At 43.8% G+C, this 18,188-nt stretch overlaps 1 protein-coding gene across 8 annotated transcripts; it reads left to right on the forward strand.

The window, feature by feature from the left end:
• Window positions 1-512: 512 nt before the first annotated feature.
• Window positions 513-13,229, forward strand: LOC120659837 (putative aldehyde oxidase-like protein). 8 transcript variants are annotated; one of them, XM_039938085.1, is made up of 11 exons: window positions 5,576-5,643; window positions 5,674-5,686; window positions 6,125-7,786; window positions 7,885-8,144; window positions 8,229-8,438; window positions 9,637-9,855; window positions 10,514-11,479; window positions 11,556-11,651; window positions 11,755-11,853; window positions 12,449-12,638; window positions 12,719-13,220. In XM_039938085.1, exons 3-11 carry the CDS (start codon window positions 6,301-6,303, stop codon window positions 12,949-12,951), a joined length of 3,759 nt encoding a protein of 1,252 aa, XP_039794019.1. In that variant the 5' UTR covers window positions 5,576-5,643; window positions 5,674-5,686; window positions 6,125-6,300; the 3' UTR covers window positions 12,952-13,220. The 8 variants fall into 8 exon arrangements, 6 of the variants coding, with proteins under 6 accessions (XP_039794018.1, XP_039794017.1, XP_039794022.1 ...); XR_005669209.1 differs by lacking the exons at window positions 5,576-5,643; window positions 5,674-5,686 and adding an exon at window positions 513-880 and having other exon boundaries at window positions 11,720-11,853; window positions 12,719-13,229; XM_039938084.1 differs by lacking the exons at window positions 5,576-5,643; window positions 5,674-5,686 and adding an exon at window positions 513-880 and having other exon boundaries at window positions 12,449-12,592; window positions 12,719-13,229.
• The last annotated feature ends 4,959 nt before the right edge of the window (window positions 13,230-18,188 follow it).

Consider the following 18,188-nt stretch of genomic DNA (forward strand, 5'->3'; position numbering starts at 1 on the left):
GCAAAACAACATCAACTAGAGTACGTATTAAATATCACACAGAAAGCTATCTATTTAACTGTCCGTGTATGTCAAATAAACAACAGCTGTCTAAACTGTTGTGCATGTCCTCAGAGAAAGTCGACGTGTGGTACATGCCGCCGCAACCATTCTTCAAATGGGGAAGAAGAAAAAAAGATCGAACGGTCGTCTGTCCGATTCCACGGCCTTGAATTTCATGATGCGCATAGCTCGTGCACCTACCGTTCCGATCGCCACATCTCCATCGTCCACTCGCTCTCGATCGGAATTGAATTATATTATTAAACAAGAGGGGCATTGCACGTGCTGCACGCCGCCGTCGACGTCGCGGCCGGCGATGACACGCGGTGCGACGACGACGTCGCGGCCGATCCCCTCCCGATCCCAGCCCGGCAGCCACCCGGCGTCACGCAACCGAACACTCACGTCGACCTCGCATATATAGCTAGCCTCGCCCGTTCTATAGAGCTAGCTCTTCCTCTCCTCGACGACCAAAGACGCCCGCCGCTGCTCTCGCCTCTGCAAACAGACATTCTTAGCACAGCTTAGGCATGTGCTAGCTAGCTAGCTTTTCTGCTGGACCAGCTAGCAGATCGAGGTGTGAAATTAAAGGTGATCATCAGGTTATCAGCAGCACAGGGTGCGTGCGGTGGGGGTGAAGCGCAGCAGGGTGGCGGTGATCGTGGTCGATCCCTCTCCATGGCGGCGGCGACGGCAGCGGTGGTTGAGAGGCTGGTGTTCGCGTTGAACGGGCGGCGGTACGAGGTGGCCGCCGCCGACGTGGACCCGTCGACGAGGCTGGTGGAGTTCATCCGGACGCGGACGCCGTTCAAGGGCACCAAGCTCGGCTGCGGCGAAGGTACGTGCGTGTTCACTCTTGTTCAATTCAATTCATTCCCTCCTCATCAGGGCGATGATTGCATCGTATTGTCGCCGCGTGCATGCACTGCGTAGTGTAACATCTGCACAGCCACTGAATACGGTTATAATTTTAAAGAGGTAATTATTTTTTTAGCCCTAAAAAGTTATGTTTAGTTTTTTTTGTCCTTTTTTCTTAAACTTGGCTATTTGACCACCAAAACGAGTTTCGTTTAGTTTCTTGGCTATTCTGTCACTTGCAATTAGGTTTACAGTCTTATTATATTCAAACATATTAGTTTAGATTTTTAACTAGAAAAATGATAACATAAATGATTTTTTTTGAATTTTCTACCAGTAAAATAATTTCTAGGCATTCATAAATCTATTTTCAATTTTTAAATCACAGAAAATTACAGACACAATGCAAAATAGTAAAAAAATTCACTAGAGCCATACCTAAACATGCTGCACCAGAAAAATCACTAACATGTCATTTGAGTAACTGAAATATTACTAAATCACTAACTCATTTTGGAGCTAAATAGCCAAGTTCAAGAGAAAAAGGTTTAGAAACTAAGCACAACTATTTTTAGAACCAAGAAAATAATTCTCTCAAATTTAAATCACACAAATATTTGAATTCAAACCTAAAGATGGCAACGGGTCTGTATTTGTGCCCGCGGGCACGGGCGCGGGTACGATTCCAAACCCAACGGGTATTTTATAACGGGTCTGAAAATTTGATACCCAAACTCGAAAACCCGCATACCCGCTGACAAGTGGGGTCCAACCATCCTTGTATATAAAATCAACTCTAGGGTTTCTCTCATTCCTCCCCACTTCTCAGTCCCACTCCCAGCCGCCACCCCCCCCAATCCGCAAACGCCCTACGCCCCCAGCGCCGTGCCTCGCGTCGTGGCCTCACGCCTCCGCCCCAGGCCCCTCCCTCCTCCCCAGGCCTGCCTGCGCCGCGCGGAGCCACGAGTTGCGCCACCCGCCGGCGGAGCGGCCTGCCCAAGCGACCAGCCCCCTGCCCCCCTCGGGCCTCGGCCGTCTGGCCTCCGCCCCTCAGTGCGAGGTCGCGGCCGCGGCGCCCCACGATGCGAGCGCCGGCGGGTCGCCCCACGCCCGCTTGATCCGAAGCAGCAGCCGCGCCTCGTCGGCCTGCTGCGCCGCGGCATGGCGCGGGAGGAGGTGCGCCAGCGCCAAGGCAACCACCAGCGGCAGGGCGTGGAGCCGAGGTAGGCGTGGCTGCGCGGGAGTGGCGCGGGTGCCATGGCCTCGGCGTGGCTTTTCGGGGGCTCTGGTTTCCGCGCGTGCGTTCAGTTTGCCCGGCAGGAGCCGCGGCGGCGGCTTCACCGCCCCTCCTCCCCGATGATTTTGTGCTTGATTTTGAGCTTGATTTCCTGATTTTTGTGCTTGATTCGTTGAATTTTGCGGGTATACGGGCATGCCAGCGGGTACGCGGGTATCCGCGGATAGCGGGTATGGGTATTGTTTTGTATCCGGTGCGGGTTGCGGGCTCGGGTGTGGGCACGGGTTTGGGCGTGCGGGTGCGGGTCTACGAAGTTAGTATCCGCGCGGATTTTACCCGTTGCCATCTATATTCAAACCATAGGATTAATGATCATTATTACGGCAGTAATAAGAGCTCGGGTAGATAGAGTAATTTAAATCAACAATAATACTGCTGCTTCATTTCACTGGTTTCAATAATTATAAAGTCTATTAACAATAATTGGGATTGCGACGGCAAAGAAGTGGAGTAGTACATATTTATTTATTATTATATGGTTGGATTCAGCTGCAGCTAGGTAGCAACGTTTCTCCAGCCCCAAAATGGCAACGTTTCATATATTTTTCTGGACCTATAATAATAAGCTATATATAACAACAGCAAAAAGATAATCAACTAACTGCACTAGCATGAAGTAGTACTACTATTAGCTAGCTACCTAGCTAACAATTCTGAAACAAAAATAGATCGACGAGCAGAAACACTAATTAACCGTAGACAACTAATAAGAACATTTGATTATATATGCATTGTTATTACCGTAGTCAGTGGCTGTGCAGATGTTATTACATGAATGTTCTAAACATCTTTATATGTTATTAGTAGTCTACACTACCGGTAGACTACTAATAAGAACATATGTTCTTATTAGTAGTTTGATTGTAGGTCTTTTTAATATTTCTAGATATACATTGTTTTTGTTATATATGCATCCAGGTATAAAATATATATAGATCTGGGACTACTAATAAGAACATTTGTTCCGGATCTAAACTCTACTGAGACAAATCAGAGAGATGGATGTGAGTTTCTTTACTAATGCTCATCTGGGCATCAGCATCACATACTCGGAAAGAGAAATTAAAGGTCCCATGCATTGTGTCACTGTGTGGTGGTATGTCGCTGTTGCAGCCGCAACAGTAGTGTACCATTGCAAATGAAAGCTATGTATATGGCTATATAGCTAGCCGTGATGACAACCAACGTTTTAATTACATCTTGGGATCGAGAGAGAGATGGATTGCACTGTTAATGGATTGGATAATGTGTGTGCATATACTTTTCTAGATTCATAGTTTTTAGAATATATGTTATATGTAGAAGGGATTCCGAGACCTATGTTATATGTAGAAGGGATTCCGAGACCTCCTAAAGTAGAGAGTCTAGTAAAAGGTCGGTTGAAGTGCATAGTTTTAGTTTATCCCCACAAAATTTGAGATAAGAGACTGTTTAGATGATTTGCTGGAGTTGTTCTGAGACTGGATGGTACATCTCTTCCATCCCTTTGAAATCAGCCCATTGTTTTTTCATGTGAATTATACGAGAGAGTTTTCAAATGTCCAAAGTGTTTTCTTTTAGATTGTACATAGCATATATCAGTTTAATTTATTATTTGCAACAGATAGAGGGGCTATCTTCGCTGACACTGACATGGCTATATATAACAAGTATGCACGATCGACATGATAATGACGGAAGTTCTGTATACGCCTGGTTTTGCTTGTGGACTCAAATTATCAGTCTCGCTTGATAGGATGACTGTTTGTAACTTTGTTTTTAAATTGTATACGCATGATAATGACATGGTTTTTCAAATTATCAGTGAGAGGCTGATCGAGAGTCGAGAGGGTATCTTACAGATATCCAAATTAAAGTGTGTTTCTTCATAAGGAGGGTAATCTATTTAAAATTTTAAAATCAACGTTAGGGTAGAAAAAGGTGGTGTCTGTACTACTGGTCATTTTCTTTCTTCTCTTAATGAAATTCGTGCCATGCACGTTCTAAAAAAAGAAAGTTAGAGGGGAGGGTGGTCAACAACAAGAAGAAAAATCTAATGTCATCAGTAACCAATGAGAGGTGGAACTTGCCCTTGCGACAACAACACGTATAGGCTCATAATGTTGTAATATTTTCTAGCCTCAAAAGGTCCTAATTTGGGACTAATTAATAACCTGCTAGCAATAATATTATATATTTTCTAGTGCCATTTAGTGTGCACTACTTGGTTGAAAACCCTGATGTATTATGCTAGTTATTATGAATGGGGGTAGTGAAGGGATTTTCTGTTGGACCGAACTAGTTTGATTTTGATCGTCTGAATTCATCGGTTGACCTGTGTAATTATGGACTAATTAGGCTTAAAAGATCCGTCTCGTCGTTTACAGTTAAACCATATAATTAGTTATTTTTTCAACTGCACTTAATGCTCCATGCATGTGTTCGAAGATTCGGTGTAATGTGCACTGTAGGAAAAATTTTGGTAACTAAACATAACCTATACTTTTCTAATGGATGACAAGGGCTAAATCATAGCCAACCCAACCTACTATTGCATTCTTCCTGCTTCCCTTCGAAACAGGTGGATGCCAGAATATAAAACGAATGGTCAATATAAATTTCTACCACAAATTTCTCGAAGAACGGCTGATTAGAAATTGGTACAAATGTAATCATACAAAAGTATCACATATATGTTGCTTTTAGTTTTCAAATGGCTGGCAAATCTTAGCGTTTCTTACAGCATTAGCGATGATAAAAGTTTATAAAATTTGACATACATTTTGTACCTTGAAGGCCTCAACATAGCTGAAACCTGAAACTCCGTAGCCTCCATTTCCACCCGGACAGGGGGTTTGACTTGACTGGAGCCAAATGACCAATTTGCCCTCACCCGAAAATGCTACCGGCTGAGGCGTTTCGTCGAACAGCTTCCGAGCACCCTCTTCCTCCTGCCGCGGTGCCCGCCGCGCCATTGCTGAGCCTCGCTTCGCCGAAGCTCGGCGTCTGTCCATTATTCATGGCGCGGTGCTGGGGGTGGCCGCAGAATGCGCGGCCAGCAATGCGGGCAGCGGCTACGAGATTAGCTCGCCCCGGCCGGCCGGCCGGCCGGGTCTAGCTCGATCAGGGGCGGGCGGCCGGCCGGGATGAAGGAGTGGGTCGCGGCGGCGGCACAACGAGGGGGACCTTGTAGCCTTTGAGACTAGGCCGTGGCGCTGCGACCTCATCCCCAGGCCGCTCAGGGACGCCACTCGTCCTCCTCCAACCATCGCCGTTTCGTGGCCGCACCGGTATGTCGCATCTCTGTTCACGTTCTGTTGCCACGCTCCGCCACCGCGCCGAGACGCTGCTGCCCTTCCCCTGCTTCCAAAAGGGGAGGGGGGGGGGGGGGGGGGGGGCAGGGTTGCTCCTTCAGTGCGTTCATCCACAGGTGCCGCCTTTGAATCCACCGGTGACACCTATAACGATATAGCGCACTGCTGTAGTGCGATACTACGATTTCCGATTCAGGTTACCTCTACATTTTCAGACATCGATAAGAAATGTTAGTGGACCTATACTAAAAAATTTAGTGGAGCAAACTTCAGGATGTCCTCAATATAGGTGTTGCATCTAGAAAGCGGGTCATCTTCCTGATTGTTGATGGGCAAGTCTCTTCCTGGTTAGTGGTTACTCTGAAATGCAATGTTCGGTGTATTTTAAAGAGTATCTCTTTCGCAACTGAAAGAGTTCCTAAAAGGGGAGAGAATAGAATAGACATGAGTTCCGAAAATGATTGTTTTGTAAACTGAATTAATTTGGTCCATCTCAACCATTTCTGCGTGACTATCTTGTTGCCTTTTTGTTTAATTGAGGCTTGGAATAGAAATATTTATCAATTGGGATAAATTATTGTGCATGTGTGATGGTATACTTAATTTAACATGTTATCACTAATTTATATTGCAGGTGGTTGTGGGGCTTGTGTTGTCCTTATAGCAAAGTATAACCCCAAGACGGATGAAGTGACTGAATTTAACGCAAGTTCATGCCTGACACTTCTTTACAGTATAAATTTCTGTTCAGTTATCACGACTGAGGGTCTGGGGAATACTCAGGATGGCTTTCATGCTGTTCAGAAAAGGATGTCTGGGTTTCATGCCTCTCAGTGTGGCTTCTGCACTCCTGGAATGTGCATGTCTATTTTCGCCTCCCTTATCAATGCTGACAAATCCAAGAGGCCCGAACCACCAAAAGGGTTCTCAAAACTAAAAGTATCAGAAGCAGAAAAAGCCTTCTCAGGGAACATGTGTAGATGCACTGGTTATCGTCCAATTGTTGATGCCTGCAGAAGTTTTGCATCAGATGTTGACTTGGAGGATTTGGGCCTTAATATATTCTGGAAGAGAAGCGATAAGAATCCAGACGTTAGTGAATTGCCAAGTTACACTCTTGGTGGTGGAGTCTGCACTTTCCCAGACTTCCTAAAATCTGAGATAAAATCTTCTCTTAACCATCTGAATGATGTTTATATTTCAGCATCCAGGGAGGGTTGGTATCATCCGAGAAGTATCAAAGAGTATTATGAGCTAATAAATTCTTGTTTATATAGTGACTCTGTCAAAGTGGTTGTTGGGCATACTAGTAGTGGTGTACCCGGATACAAGGATCAAGACCTCTACAATAAGTATATTGACATAAGTGGCATTCCCGAACTTTCAAATATTGTGAAAAAAGAGTCAGGCTTTGAAATTGGAGCTGCTACAACAATTTCTAGGACCATTGAGATACTTAAGCAAGAATGTGAATCTATATCCTCTCCAAATGGCTGTGTAGTTTTCAGAAAACTTGCTGACCACATGAGCAAAGTTGCCAACCCGTTTGTCCGCAACACAGCTAGTATTGGAGGAAACATAATTTTGGCACAAAAATACCCATTTCCCTCAGACATTGCAACCATACTTCTCGGTGCTGGCGCAACTGTTTGTCTTCAGGTTGTTACAGAACGAAGGCAAATTACTTTGGAAGAGTTCCTAGAGCAGCCTCCTTTGGATCCTACTACTTTACTCCTGAGCATATTTATTCCACATTGGATTTCAGATTATCAAGCAGAAACAAGCTTGTTATTTGAAACTTACCGAGCAGCACCTCGTCCTCTTGGCAATGCTGTTTCATATGTAAATTGTGCATTCTTGGGGCTTTCTTCTGTGGATGAACAATCAGATACTCTTGTATTGAGTAATCTGCGCTTGGCTTTTGGTGCATATGGGACAGAACATGCTATAAGAGCCAAGATGGTGGAGAAATTCCTAACTGGTAAATCACTTACTGCATTGGTTGTACTAGGAGCAGTTCGGTTACTTAGAGAAACGATTGTACCAATGGAGGGAACATCACATCCTGAATATAGAGTCAGTGCAGCTGTTGGGTTCCTCTTTAGTTTCCTATCTCCGCTTGCCAAAGGCATCCCAGAGCCTGGAAAAGCTCTGACCAGTGGCTGGTCTGATTCAGCAGATACAGATGATGTACGTAACCTGCCGTTGTCATCACGTCGAGAAACAATTTCCAACGGCGATTATAAACCGGTTGGTGAGCCAATTAAGAAGTATGCCGTTGAACTTCAAGCTTCTGGTATGTGTTTACATCATTATTGTTTTAGTAATTTTGTCACGGTATTTTCCAATATCTCCTTGCAGGGATAGATTTTAACTTTGTATTATGTAACACAGGGGAGGCAGTTTATGTGGATGATATTCCTGCTCCAAAGAATTGCCTCTATGGGGAATTTATTTACAGCACACAACCTCTTGCTTATGTCAAGAATATTAAGTTCAAATCTTCTTTAGCATCAACTAAGATCATCAATGTTGTTACTGCGAAGGATATTCCACGTGGAGGAGAAAATATTGGATCTTCCTTCGTGTTTGGGGATGAGCCATTGTTTGGGGATCCAATTGCTGAGTATGCTGGACAAGCTCTAGGCATTGTGGTAGGACCCACTACCAGATATTACTGTGTACACTGTAATATTAGTTGTGTATATTACTGACAATACACAAAATCGCTTTACCAGATTGCAGAAACACAGAGGTATGCTGACATGGCAGCTAAGCAGGTTATTATTGAATATGACACAAAAGATTTGAGTCCACCGGTCTTAACTGTGGAACAAGCTGTGGAAAACAGTAGCTACTTCAGTATTCCCCAAGAATATTCTCCTAAAGAAGTTGGTGATTTCTCGAGGGGCATGGCAGAAGCTGATCACAAGATCCCAGCAGCAGAAGTATTTTAATTCAACAACCTTCCAGACTTTTTATTAATTTAATTTCACTTGCATAGTTAAAAAATGAATGGAAATCATGGCATGCAGTTCACTCCAAAATTTTAAATTTCCATCCTTTGTGGAGTCTGCTGTGAACCATACCATACATAATATAGCATTAATGTATTAAAATAAGAAGAAACCTTAGGAAGACATCAACCAGGGTTCAAATCTGGTGGCAGCAAAAAAACCCCTCGCAGGCAACCTGAAAAATAGTGGCAGGGTACCGGCCTGTGGCACCTTAGGTTGGTTTGGGATCTCCTACCAGGGCATAGTTGCAGTGGTCGCTAGGTTCCGGTGGGGTCCTATAGGATGAAGCCGGGGTTTGGGTTTTTTTTTTTGCGGCCATATTGGCTGAGATTTCTTCTTAGTGCAATGCCGTGGGGGTGGTCTTCCCACGCCGGTCGAGTTTTTTTTTTTTTACATTTGAGAAGCCAAAAGTTGAGTTAGTCCCTTGAGGCGATAAGAATACATCCTACACCATTACTTAACCGAAAGTTCAGGATTACTGAATCACTGTGGTAATGGTGTTCTCTGATTATTATCAGTAACCATTGTTACCAGCATTCAGTAAATCTCAGTCTTCTATTTGATGATCTGGATGGATGCAGCTACACCTTTAGGTCTATAATTGTACTTGTTGCTAAAATGGTAACTAAAACTATTGTGGTATATGTACTGCTTTGCAACTATTTTTCTTTCGAATCTGCTATTGTGGTATATGTACTGCTTTGCAACTATTTTTCTTTCGAATCTGCGAACTGTAGTTGCAAACTTGCAATGCTACTAGACACCATCCCCTTCACCGTACCCTCCAAAGTTCTTACCTGGTTTGTCTTGAGTTGTGACCTTGGTCGTTGCTGTACATAACTTTGCATCACAGTAGTGTAATGTTTGAAAACTACTTCTAATGACACATTTGTATATCCAACATTGATGATTTGAAATATACATGTTAAAAAAATTGGGATATTTCACCACATGGATTCTGAAATGTCAATGATGGAGGGATTTATGAATATGGAGCTTCAAATTGAAGCAATGCAATTTTATCTAATTTATATACCATCACTATACCTTTCTCTTGTAGCAATCCTACCTTTCTTTTCATGGAAGCTAAGAGAGCATACCGCATCTCATACGATTTTGATGACTGCAGGTAAAACTGGCCTCTGAGTACTACTTCTACATGGAAACACAAACAGCACTTGCAATTCCAGATGAGGATAATACCTTGGTAGTCTACAGTTCGTCGCAGTATCCTGAGTTTGCGCAACGTGTCATAGCAAGGTGCCTGGGCATTCCATTCAGTAATGTGCGTGTCATTACAAGAAGGGTTGGAGGAGGCTTTGGAGGAAAGGCATTCAGATCATTCCAAGTGAGAATCAGAGAAACTTCTAATAATTTCAAATCTTTTTTCCCGAAACCTAAATAATATAAAAATTTACTCTGAAAGAGAAATTATTGTTCTTCTGTGTCTTTTTGAACTTTTGAGGCCTATGCATGTTTAGACCAGGACTAGTGCTTTGAAAGTGTTTATATATGCTGTACAGTTGACAATAGTTTCTCTCTCTCTCTCTCTCTCTCTCTGTGTGTGTGTGTGTACACTGTTTAATACTTTGATGTATCATTAACTGCATTGTTAGTTGTATCCAATGTCTAGACATGAACATAAGATCAAATGATTATTGGACAATGAATGTTCTATAGATTTCGCTATGTAAATTACTAAATTGTAACTATAGATTTCGCTATGTAGGCTTCATACTCTTATGGAAAGCCATTTAGAGTTTTCTTTGTGCTTTTGTACCAACAAGCAATCACATCTAACTTTGACTATTTATTTTGGGCTCCACTGTTGTGAAGTCCAAGTCCATATCCAAACTCTCAAACCATGCCTTCTGGAGATGCGGCCCAATTGACATAAATACATTTTTGATGATTATATTTGACAATCTGATAATGATCTCCTGAATCATAAAGACCTAGAATATATTACCACCTATTTCTTACTAATATGTTACATGCTTGTGTAGGTCGCAACGGCAGCTGCACTTTGTGCATACAAGCTACGACGTCCTGTCCGAATGTACCTTAATCGCAACACTGATATGGTAATGGTTGGTGGTAGGCACCCAGTGAAAGCTTGTTATTCTGTTGGATTCAAATCTGATGGGAAAATTACAGCCTTGCATCTAGATTTATTAATTAACGCTGGGATATCTCCAGATGCAAGCCCCATTATACCAGGCACTATTATATCTAGTGTCAAGAAATACAACTGGGGTGCTCTGTCATTTGACATCAAACTCTGCAAAACAAATAATACATCTAAATCTGTTATGCGTGCTCCGGGAGACACACAAGGCTCTCTAATTGCTGATGCTATAATTGAACATGTCGCGTCCGTGCTTTCAGTTGATGCTAACAGCGTGAGGGAAAAGAATTTTCACACCTATGATACTCTTCAGCTGTTCTACCCAGACAATGCAGGCGAAGCTTCTGAGTACACATTACATTCAATTTTTGATAGATTGGCATCAACTTCAAGCTACCTTGATCGAGCTGAATCCATAAAGCAGTTTAACAGTAGCAACAAGTGGTGGAAACGCGGCATCTCTTGTGTGCCCCTCATTTTCAGAGCTGAACAGAAGCCAGCTCCAGCACGGGTTTCTGTGCTCAATGATGGCTCCATAGTGGTGGAGGTTGGAGGAATCGAAATCGGGCAAGGACTGTGGACTAAAGTACAACAGATGACGGCCTTTGCTCTAGGACAATTGTGGGAAAATGGGTATGAAGATCTTCTTGAGAGAGTGCGTGTTATACAGGCTGACACTTTGAACTTAATACAAGGTGGACTTACTGCTGGTAGCACTGGATCTGAAGCTAGTTGCGCCGCAACCCTGCAGGCGTGCAATATGCTGATTGGCAGATTAAAGCCAGTCTTGGATAGGCTGCAGCAGCAATCTGAAAATGTCTCATGGGATACTTTGATTTCTCAGGTAAGTTTATCCCCTCAAGTTTTCCTCATACTGTGTACTATACTATTTCCCCCTATAACGCAGTGTTCCCATGCAGGCTTCCAAAGAAAATGTTTATTTATCTGCGAGTGCATACTGGGTACCTGATCAAGATTCTTACAGGTACCTGAACTATGGAGCTGGTATAAGTGAGGTGCGACAAAATATTTTTTGAAGGCCATTTACAACAATTCAGCTTAATCATGTTTTGTTGTCTTATAGGTGGTATTCTTTCTGTTCATTCTGAAAAAGTGCAGGTGGAGATTGATCTTCTTACAGGAGCAATTACTATATTAAGGGGTGATCTTGTGTATGACTGTGGAAAGAGCATGAACCCTGCTGTGGACTTAGGCCAGGTATGCAGTCGATCCTTTTCTGTTTCTTGTTTTATCCAATTCTAAATTTTTGACGTAGTTCATTGATTTATAGAACATGCCCTGTCTTAAGCTAAAGACAGGATGGACAACATAATGCAAGTTCAAGAGAATTATGAATCACATTTTCTGCTCATCATTTGATGTATATTAGAGAATTAACTTGTTGGGTGATATTTCTAGTGAAAACAGGTTAAGTCTGAAAATTTATTTATTTTTATTTGTGAACATTGTTTCGATTTGTTGCAGGTGTAGTTTTGAATTGTTGCAGTTCGTGAATGTTGCTGCAATAATGTTACATGTTTCAAATGTTGTGGCATTCAGTTTTTGCAATGTTTGCGAATACCATATGTTTCTAATTTTATATGATGGACATGCTACCAACGATGTTCAACTAACTGTTGTTTTGCTATCTGGGCATTTCCCTAATCAAGAGGTTGCTCTGTGGAGCTCCATGCTAACCTTTTGGACACATTACTATAACTAAATACTTGCTTAGGTTTTGCAACATACTTATTGGGCTCTAATACATTGATATGATGGCATGCTATCTTATTCTGTGGCATCTATCTTGCAGATTGAAGGTTCCTTTATACAGGGAATTGGCTTCTTCGTATATGAAGAATATGTTACGAACAGTGATGGCTTGATGATTAGCAACAGCACATGGGACTACAAGATCCCAAGCGTCGACATAATCCCAAAGCAGTTTAATGCTGAGGTTCTGAACACTGGATACCATAAGAATCGCGTGCTTTCTTCAAAAGGTAGGCACTTTGGTGATTTCCTCAATGCAACATACGTTGAAATAAACTTGGTAGATATTAATTTCTACTGTTTCTGCCAGCTTGTGGTGAACCTGCTTTGATTGCTGCCTCATCCGTTCATTGTGCACTGAGAGAAGCTATTAGAGCAGCAAGAAAGGAGTTTGCAAACAGCACTGGATCTGGAAGCTCACCTCTGGAATTCCAGATGGATGTCCCTGCGCCAATGACACTGGTGAAAGAACTATGTGGTTTTGACATCGTGGAGAAGTACTTAGAAAGTGTATCTGCCTGTGAACGTGCAGCTGGGGCGTAATCTACGCTCCTGTTATTACACGTATAAAGGAGTCGTCTCTTCCTATCTTATGTTACAATGAAGAGGGGGTGGTCAAGTCTTTCAAAAAAAAAAAGAAGAGGGGTGGTCAAATTGGCACGAATATTCGAATGCTTTGAACAATGTACAAGGTTGTCCGCCTGTGCCTCCATACTATCTGGAATTCAAACACCTATTTTCGTGTGTCCTTATTAAAGCTACAGGAAGTGGTTGCATTTATATTTATGTAATTTAATTGTTTTGAAGTTCGAGTGCTGATACGGCATTATTCTTACCAAAAAGTTTCTGCACTTGTTTTTCTTTCTTGACGAATACCCAGTATCGTTAAAAAAAAGTGTCTATTGATCATTTGAGTAAAACAAAGTTTTTCCTCATTCAAATCTCTAAGCCATTGGATAAAAGAGATGGCTCGGATTCACCCACTCGCTCCCCACCCTATTTTCTTCCACTTTATTCTTCTTTCTCCTCCCCTCCCCTACCTTTTTCTTCACTGCGCCGCCCAACCCCGCCGCTACGCTTTTGGTGCGGGCGGGCTAGAGCTGTGCCAGCCCCTCCCGCCGCCGCTGTCCCCACCCTGGCACCGGCCCGACCGCCTTCCTCCACCACTGTGTTGTCGGCCTCGCCACCTCCGCACCCACCACCATTGTGGGGCTTGCTCGGCCCTCCTACGGCCGACGGTGAGCACCCGTCCCCGGCAAACCGAAACCCTAACCCAAACTCTAATCTCGCCGGAATCTCGCTAGAGTTGGAGAAGAAAGGTTGGATAAGGGAAGATTTGGAGATTTAAAAAATCGAGTAAGGAGATGCTTCACTCATATGAGTGATAGCTTTCCCTAAAAAGACCCTGCGTTATGTGGTTTTGCCCTCCATCTACGTTTAAGACATCTACCTTCCGCGAGTGTTCTTCCAGCTGCAGTTCCATGATTCTCTTGTGATCTTCGCCGTTCCTGTCTGAAAGGGACTCTTCAGTCATGGGGCAAGGTTTGGCCGCAGAATGGTGCTCACGTGGTCGCCGGTGACCGAATCTTGCTCCAGCAGGGGCGCCGGCCTCGGAGATGCCCGCGCACGATGCCACGGTGGCACCGGAGGCGGTGAGAATAGGTCCGTGAGCGCTGCGACCTCATCCACAGGCAGTCTGCGTCCGGTGACACCGCAATTTCCTTCAAACAATAATTCTATAAGAGAACAATGCCTATACCCGAATTAACTTGACACACCTTTCTTCTAACCACAAGATGAAAAAAGTCAACTTATAACGAGTTCACCCTAAAAACAGTTAGGAAAACCTTAACGCAAAATAGAAATAAGGAATAACCGAAATGCTGAAAGTTCAACACACAATGGAAGCAACAAAGAAGCAAACAACTCGAGCCAAGGCTACCATGAAAGCTTTCACTTAGCTAAGCATGCGATGATTTAACAATAATTAGCACATCTCAAAAAATAAAGCACAAAAACAAAGTTTATCGAAAAGGCCGATCAAGAGTCTTAAAAAAAGATTACTAATCACTGTAAAAAGAGTCATCTTAATTAAGCATGTAAAAACTAGCAAAAGCACAAGAGCTAATCAACAAAAGCTAAAGCATGCAAGGGCTTACGAGCACCAATAATAACACAAACTAATTAAGCAGCAACTATCAATGGTTAGCAAGAGCAAAAGTTAATAAACCAGTCTAAACATGAGCCTACCCGGAGAAATAGAAGACATGAAACAAAGAATGCTCACTGGGCTGTGCAGCCCCTGGGCCTAACGTGCGTGCATATGGCCTGCTCCCACTGCCTGGTGCTGGCGTGGCTGCTGGATTGCCTGGAGCTGGACTGCCTGCAGCGGCTGGACCATCTCCCCGCATTGGCCCGGCCCGTGCATTCCTGGCCCCGCACCTGGGCTGCAGAAAATCTATCTATTTTCCACAAGATTTTTTCCAACTTATCTTTCAGTATTTGAGATTTGTGTAAAAAAAAAATCACACCCGTTGATCCACCCCAAACCTAGCTATCTCAGCATCCGCAAGCTTGTCTCCCCGCCACCATCACCGCCGTCCGCCCTCGTCGTGCGCCCGCGGATTCTGCTTTCCCGGCGCCGGCGGCCGCGACCTGCAGCGTGCTGCCGCTGCCTGCAGCCGCCTGCTGCTTCCTGCTGCCTGCGGCGCGCGGACGCTGCCCGCCATCGCCTGCAGCGCGCAGCCGCGGCCAGCGCTGCCCGCCTGCCGATGTCGATGTCGAAGATGCTTGAGCATTTGCTCCAGCTGCTCCCTGATAATTAGGATGGAGCAAAAATTGAATCCTTGCTGTCCACGAGAACTGATGGAAGGCGACGAGATAACTAGGATTGAAGTGTAGGGAAACGGGTAGGCTACGCTAGCATCACTACCACATATACCCAAGATACTTGCGAGTAGAAGATCATAGATCATTACCACTAGACGCGCAGCGCAGCGGAAGAAGTCGCGCGTCGATGTAGAGGAAGTAGTCGATCACATCCCACGAACCGAGCTCCTCGTACTTGATCCCAGCAGCCGATCAGCGTGGCAGTCGCAGCAGCGCCTCCACGGAGTCCACACGTACGGGGATGAAACGCCGGGTGTCGGTGTGCTAGCACCGCACGCACGGCAAGGGCGGCGGCCGAGAGGGGGGGCGGCTAGGGAGGAGGCGCAGCTCACAGGGTTGTCTCGCCCCCCTAGCCCCTCCCTCATATATATAGGGCGTACTAATGTGTTTATATCTCATAGACCCATTAGTAACCCTAATCTCTCTTGGATCAATATCCTCTTGGGTCTTTAAACCGTATTGTGATGATGGGCTCTTGGGCATATCACCAACAATCTCCCACTTGCACTAGAGACAATCATACAGGCAAGCTTTCCAACATTCCAAACCCCTTAAGTGTGTGACCCGTTAGGTTCATGTGTAGGTGGTCGTGATCGGAAATCATTTCCGAATCACAAGTCAATAGCGGCACCTAGCAAGGCATAGTGACTCACAAATACACATAAAGATCATATCGGCCGAACCTTAGATATACTCATACACTGATCCCTTTGCCACACGATACCAGTCAAGCTCAAGGCGAGATGCGTGCCACCTTTGTGATAGCTCGACCATTCTCTCGATCTAATAGTGGATTCTATTCATAACTAACCTTTAGTCATCATGATTAACTCTTTAATCACTTTGGCGTGGCCATGCACTTTCAGATCCAACTATCTCGAGGGGCCCAGAGATATCTCTCCCGTTATCTAGGAGGGGCAAATTCCATCTTGATCCGCTCACATCCCATTCCATGTTTCATGACACACCTGTAAGCTATTTTTGTAACTACCCAGTCACAGAGTAGCGTTTAGCAGCCACAAGATGCACCACTACACACAGTGAGAAACAATGGCGATCTCAGGTCTAAGGATCCAGTAGGTATAACACTCAAGAACAACTGATGTCACATACAAAATAACAATCCCAACATTGTCTTGGAGTGGGTCAATCCAACACCATGTTCACCAACATGTGTCCACATCATTAATCCGATATCTCCATATCCATGATCCGTGAAACATGATCATCAATTAATGCATGTGCTAGTCTCAACGTCGTTGTTGTCCCACATAACGACATAAACTAGGGATAATTTAGAATCATATCATTGTCAACAAAGAGTTTCACGAACAAGTCACATACTTGATAATCAATGTAAAATAATCATCCATGGAACAAATAACAATTACATAAACATACTCATGACACAAAAAATCTCCCACGCACACTAGAATTACTGATGTAAGTATCTAATACTCATAGATCTCATGTGCGTCTCATGCTTTGGTTGTGGGAGAGGCTTCGTCAACAGATCAGCAACGTTTGAATCCGTGTGCACCTTGCAAACCTTCACATCACCTCTCTCAACAAAGTTACGGATGAGGTGATACTTCCGCAGTATATGTCTAGACTTCTTAGTTGTTCTAGGCTCCTTTGCTAGTGCAACGGCATCACTATTATCACAATAGAGGTCCACTGGACTGGATGCACTAGGAACAACACCCAAGTCAGAAACAAACTTTCTGATCCAAACAGCTTCTTTTGCAGCTTCGGAAGCTGCAATATACTCGGCCTCTGTCGTCGAATCAGCCACCGTATCTTGCTTGGAACTCTTCCAGCTCACTGCCCCATCATTGAGGCAGAAAACAAAACCGGATTGCGATTTGGAGTCATCTTTGTCTGTTTGAAAACTAGCATCGGTGTAACCCTTTACAAGGAGCTCATCTTCGCCTCCAAATATTAGGAACATATCCTTAGTTCTTCTAAGGTACTTAAGGATACTCTTTACAATTGTCCAGTGAGCTTCACCGAAATCTGACTGATACCTGCTCGTAACACTTAGAGCAAAGAAAACATCTGGGCGCGTGCAAATCATAGCATACATGATCGACCCTATGGCTGAAGCATAAGGAATCGTACTCATCCTCTTTTGCTCATCAGGTGTCGTAGCACACTGACTCTTGCTTAGAGTAATGCCATGTGACATTAGCAAAAAACCTTTCTTGGAATCTTGCATATTAAACCGATTCAATATCTTGTCAATGTACGTGTCTTGGCTTAATCCAATTAGTCATTTTGATCTATCTCTATAGATCCTAATACCCAGAATGTAAGCCGCCTCTCCTAAATCCTTCATCGAAAAACTCTTTTTCAATGAGGTTTTAACGGCTTCAAGCATTGGAATATCATTTCCGATCAGTAATATGTCATCCACATATAGGACCAGAAACACAAGTGCGCTCCCACTAGCATTTTTGTAAACACAAGGCTTATCTTCATTCTTGATGAAGCCAAACCCTTTGACTACTTCATCAAAACGAATATTCCAACTCCGAGATGCTTGCTTCAATCCATGGATGGACCTCTGAAGCTTACATATTTTCCCAGCATTTTTAGGATCGACAAAACCTTCAGGCTGTGTCATATACACATCCTCACTTAGATGTCCATTAAGGAAAGCGGTTTTGACATCCATTTTCCATATCTCATAGTCATAATATGCGGCAATTGCTAGGAGAATCCGAACAGACTTTAGCATTGCGACGGGCGAAAAGATTTCCTCATAGTCAACACCTTGAATTTGTCGGAAACCTTTCGCCACCAATCGTGCCTTATAGATGTGAACATTTCCATCCATGTCTAATTTTTTCTTAAAAATCCACTTACAGTCGACAGGTCTTACACTGTCA

This window comes from Panicum virgatum, chromosome 2N (genome assembly GCF_016808335.1).
Source record: "Panicum virgatum strain AP13 chromosome 2N, P.virgatum_v5, whole genome shotgun sequence".
NCBI classification, from domain to species: Eukaryota; Viridiplantae; Streptophyta; class Magnoliopsida; order Poales; family Poaceae; genus Panicum; species Panicum virgatum.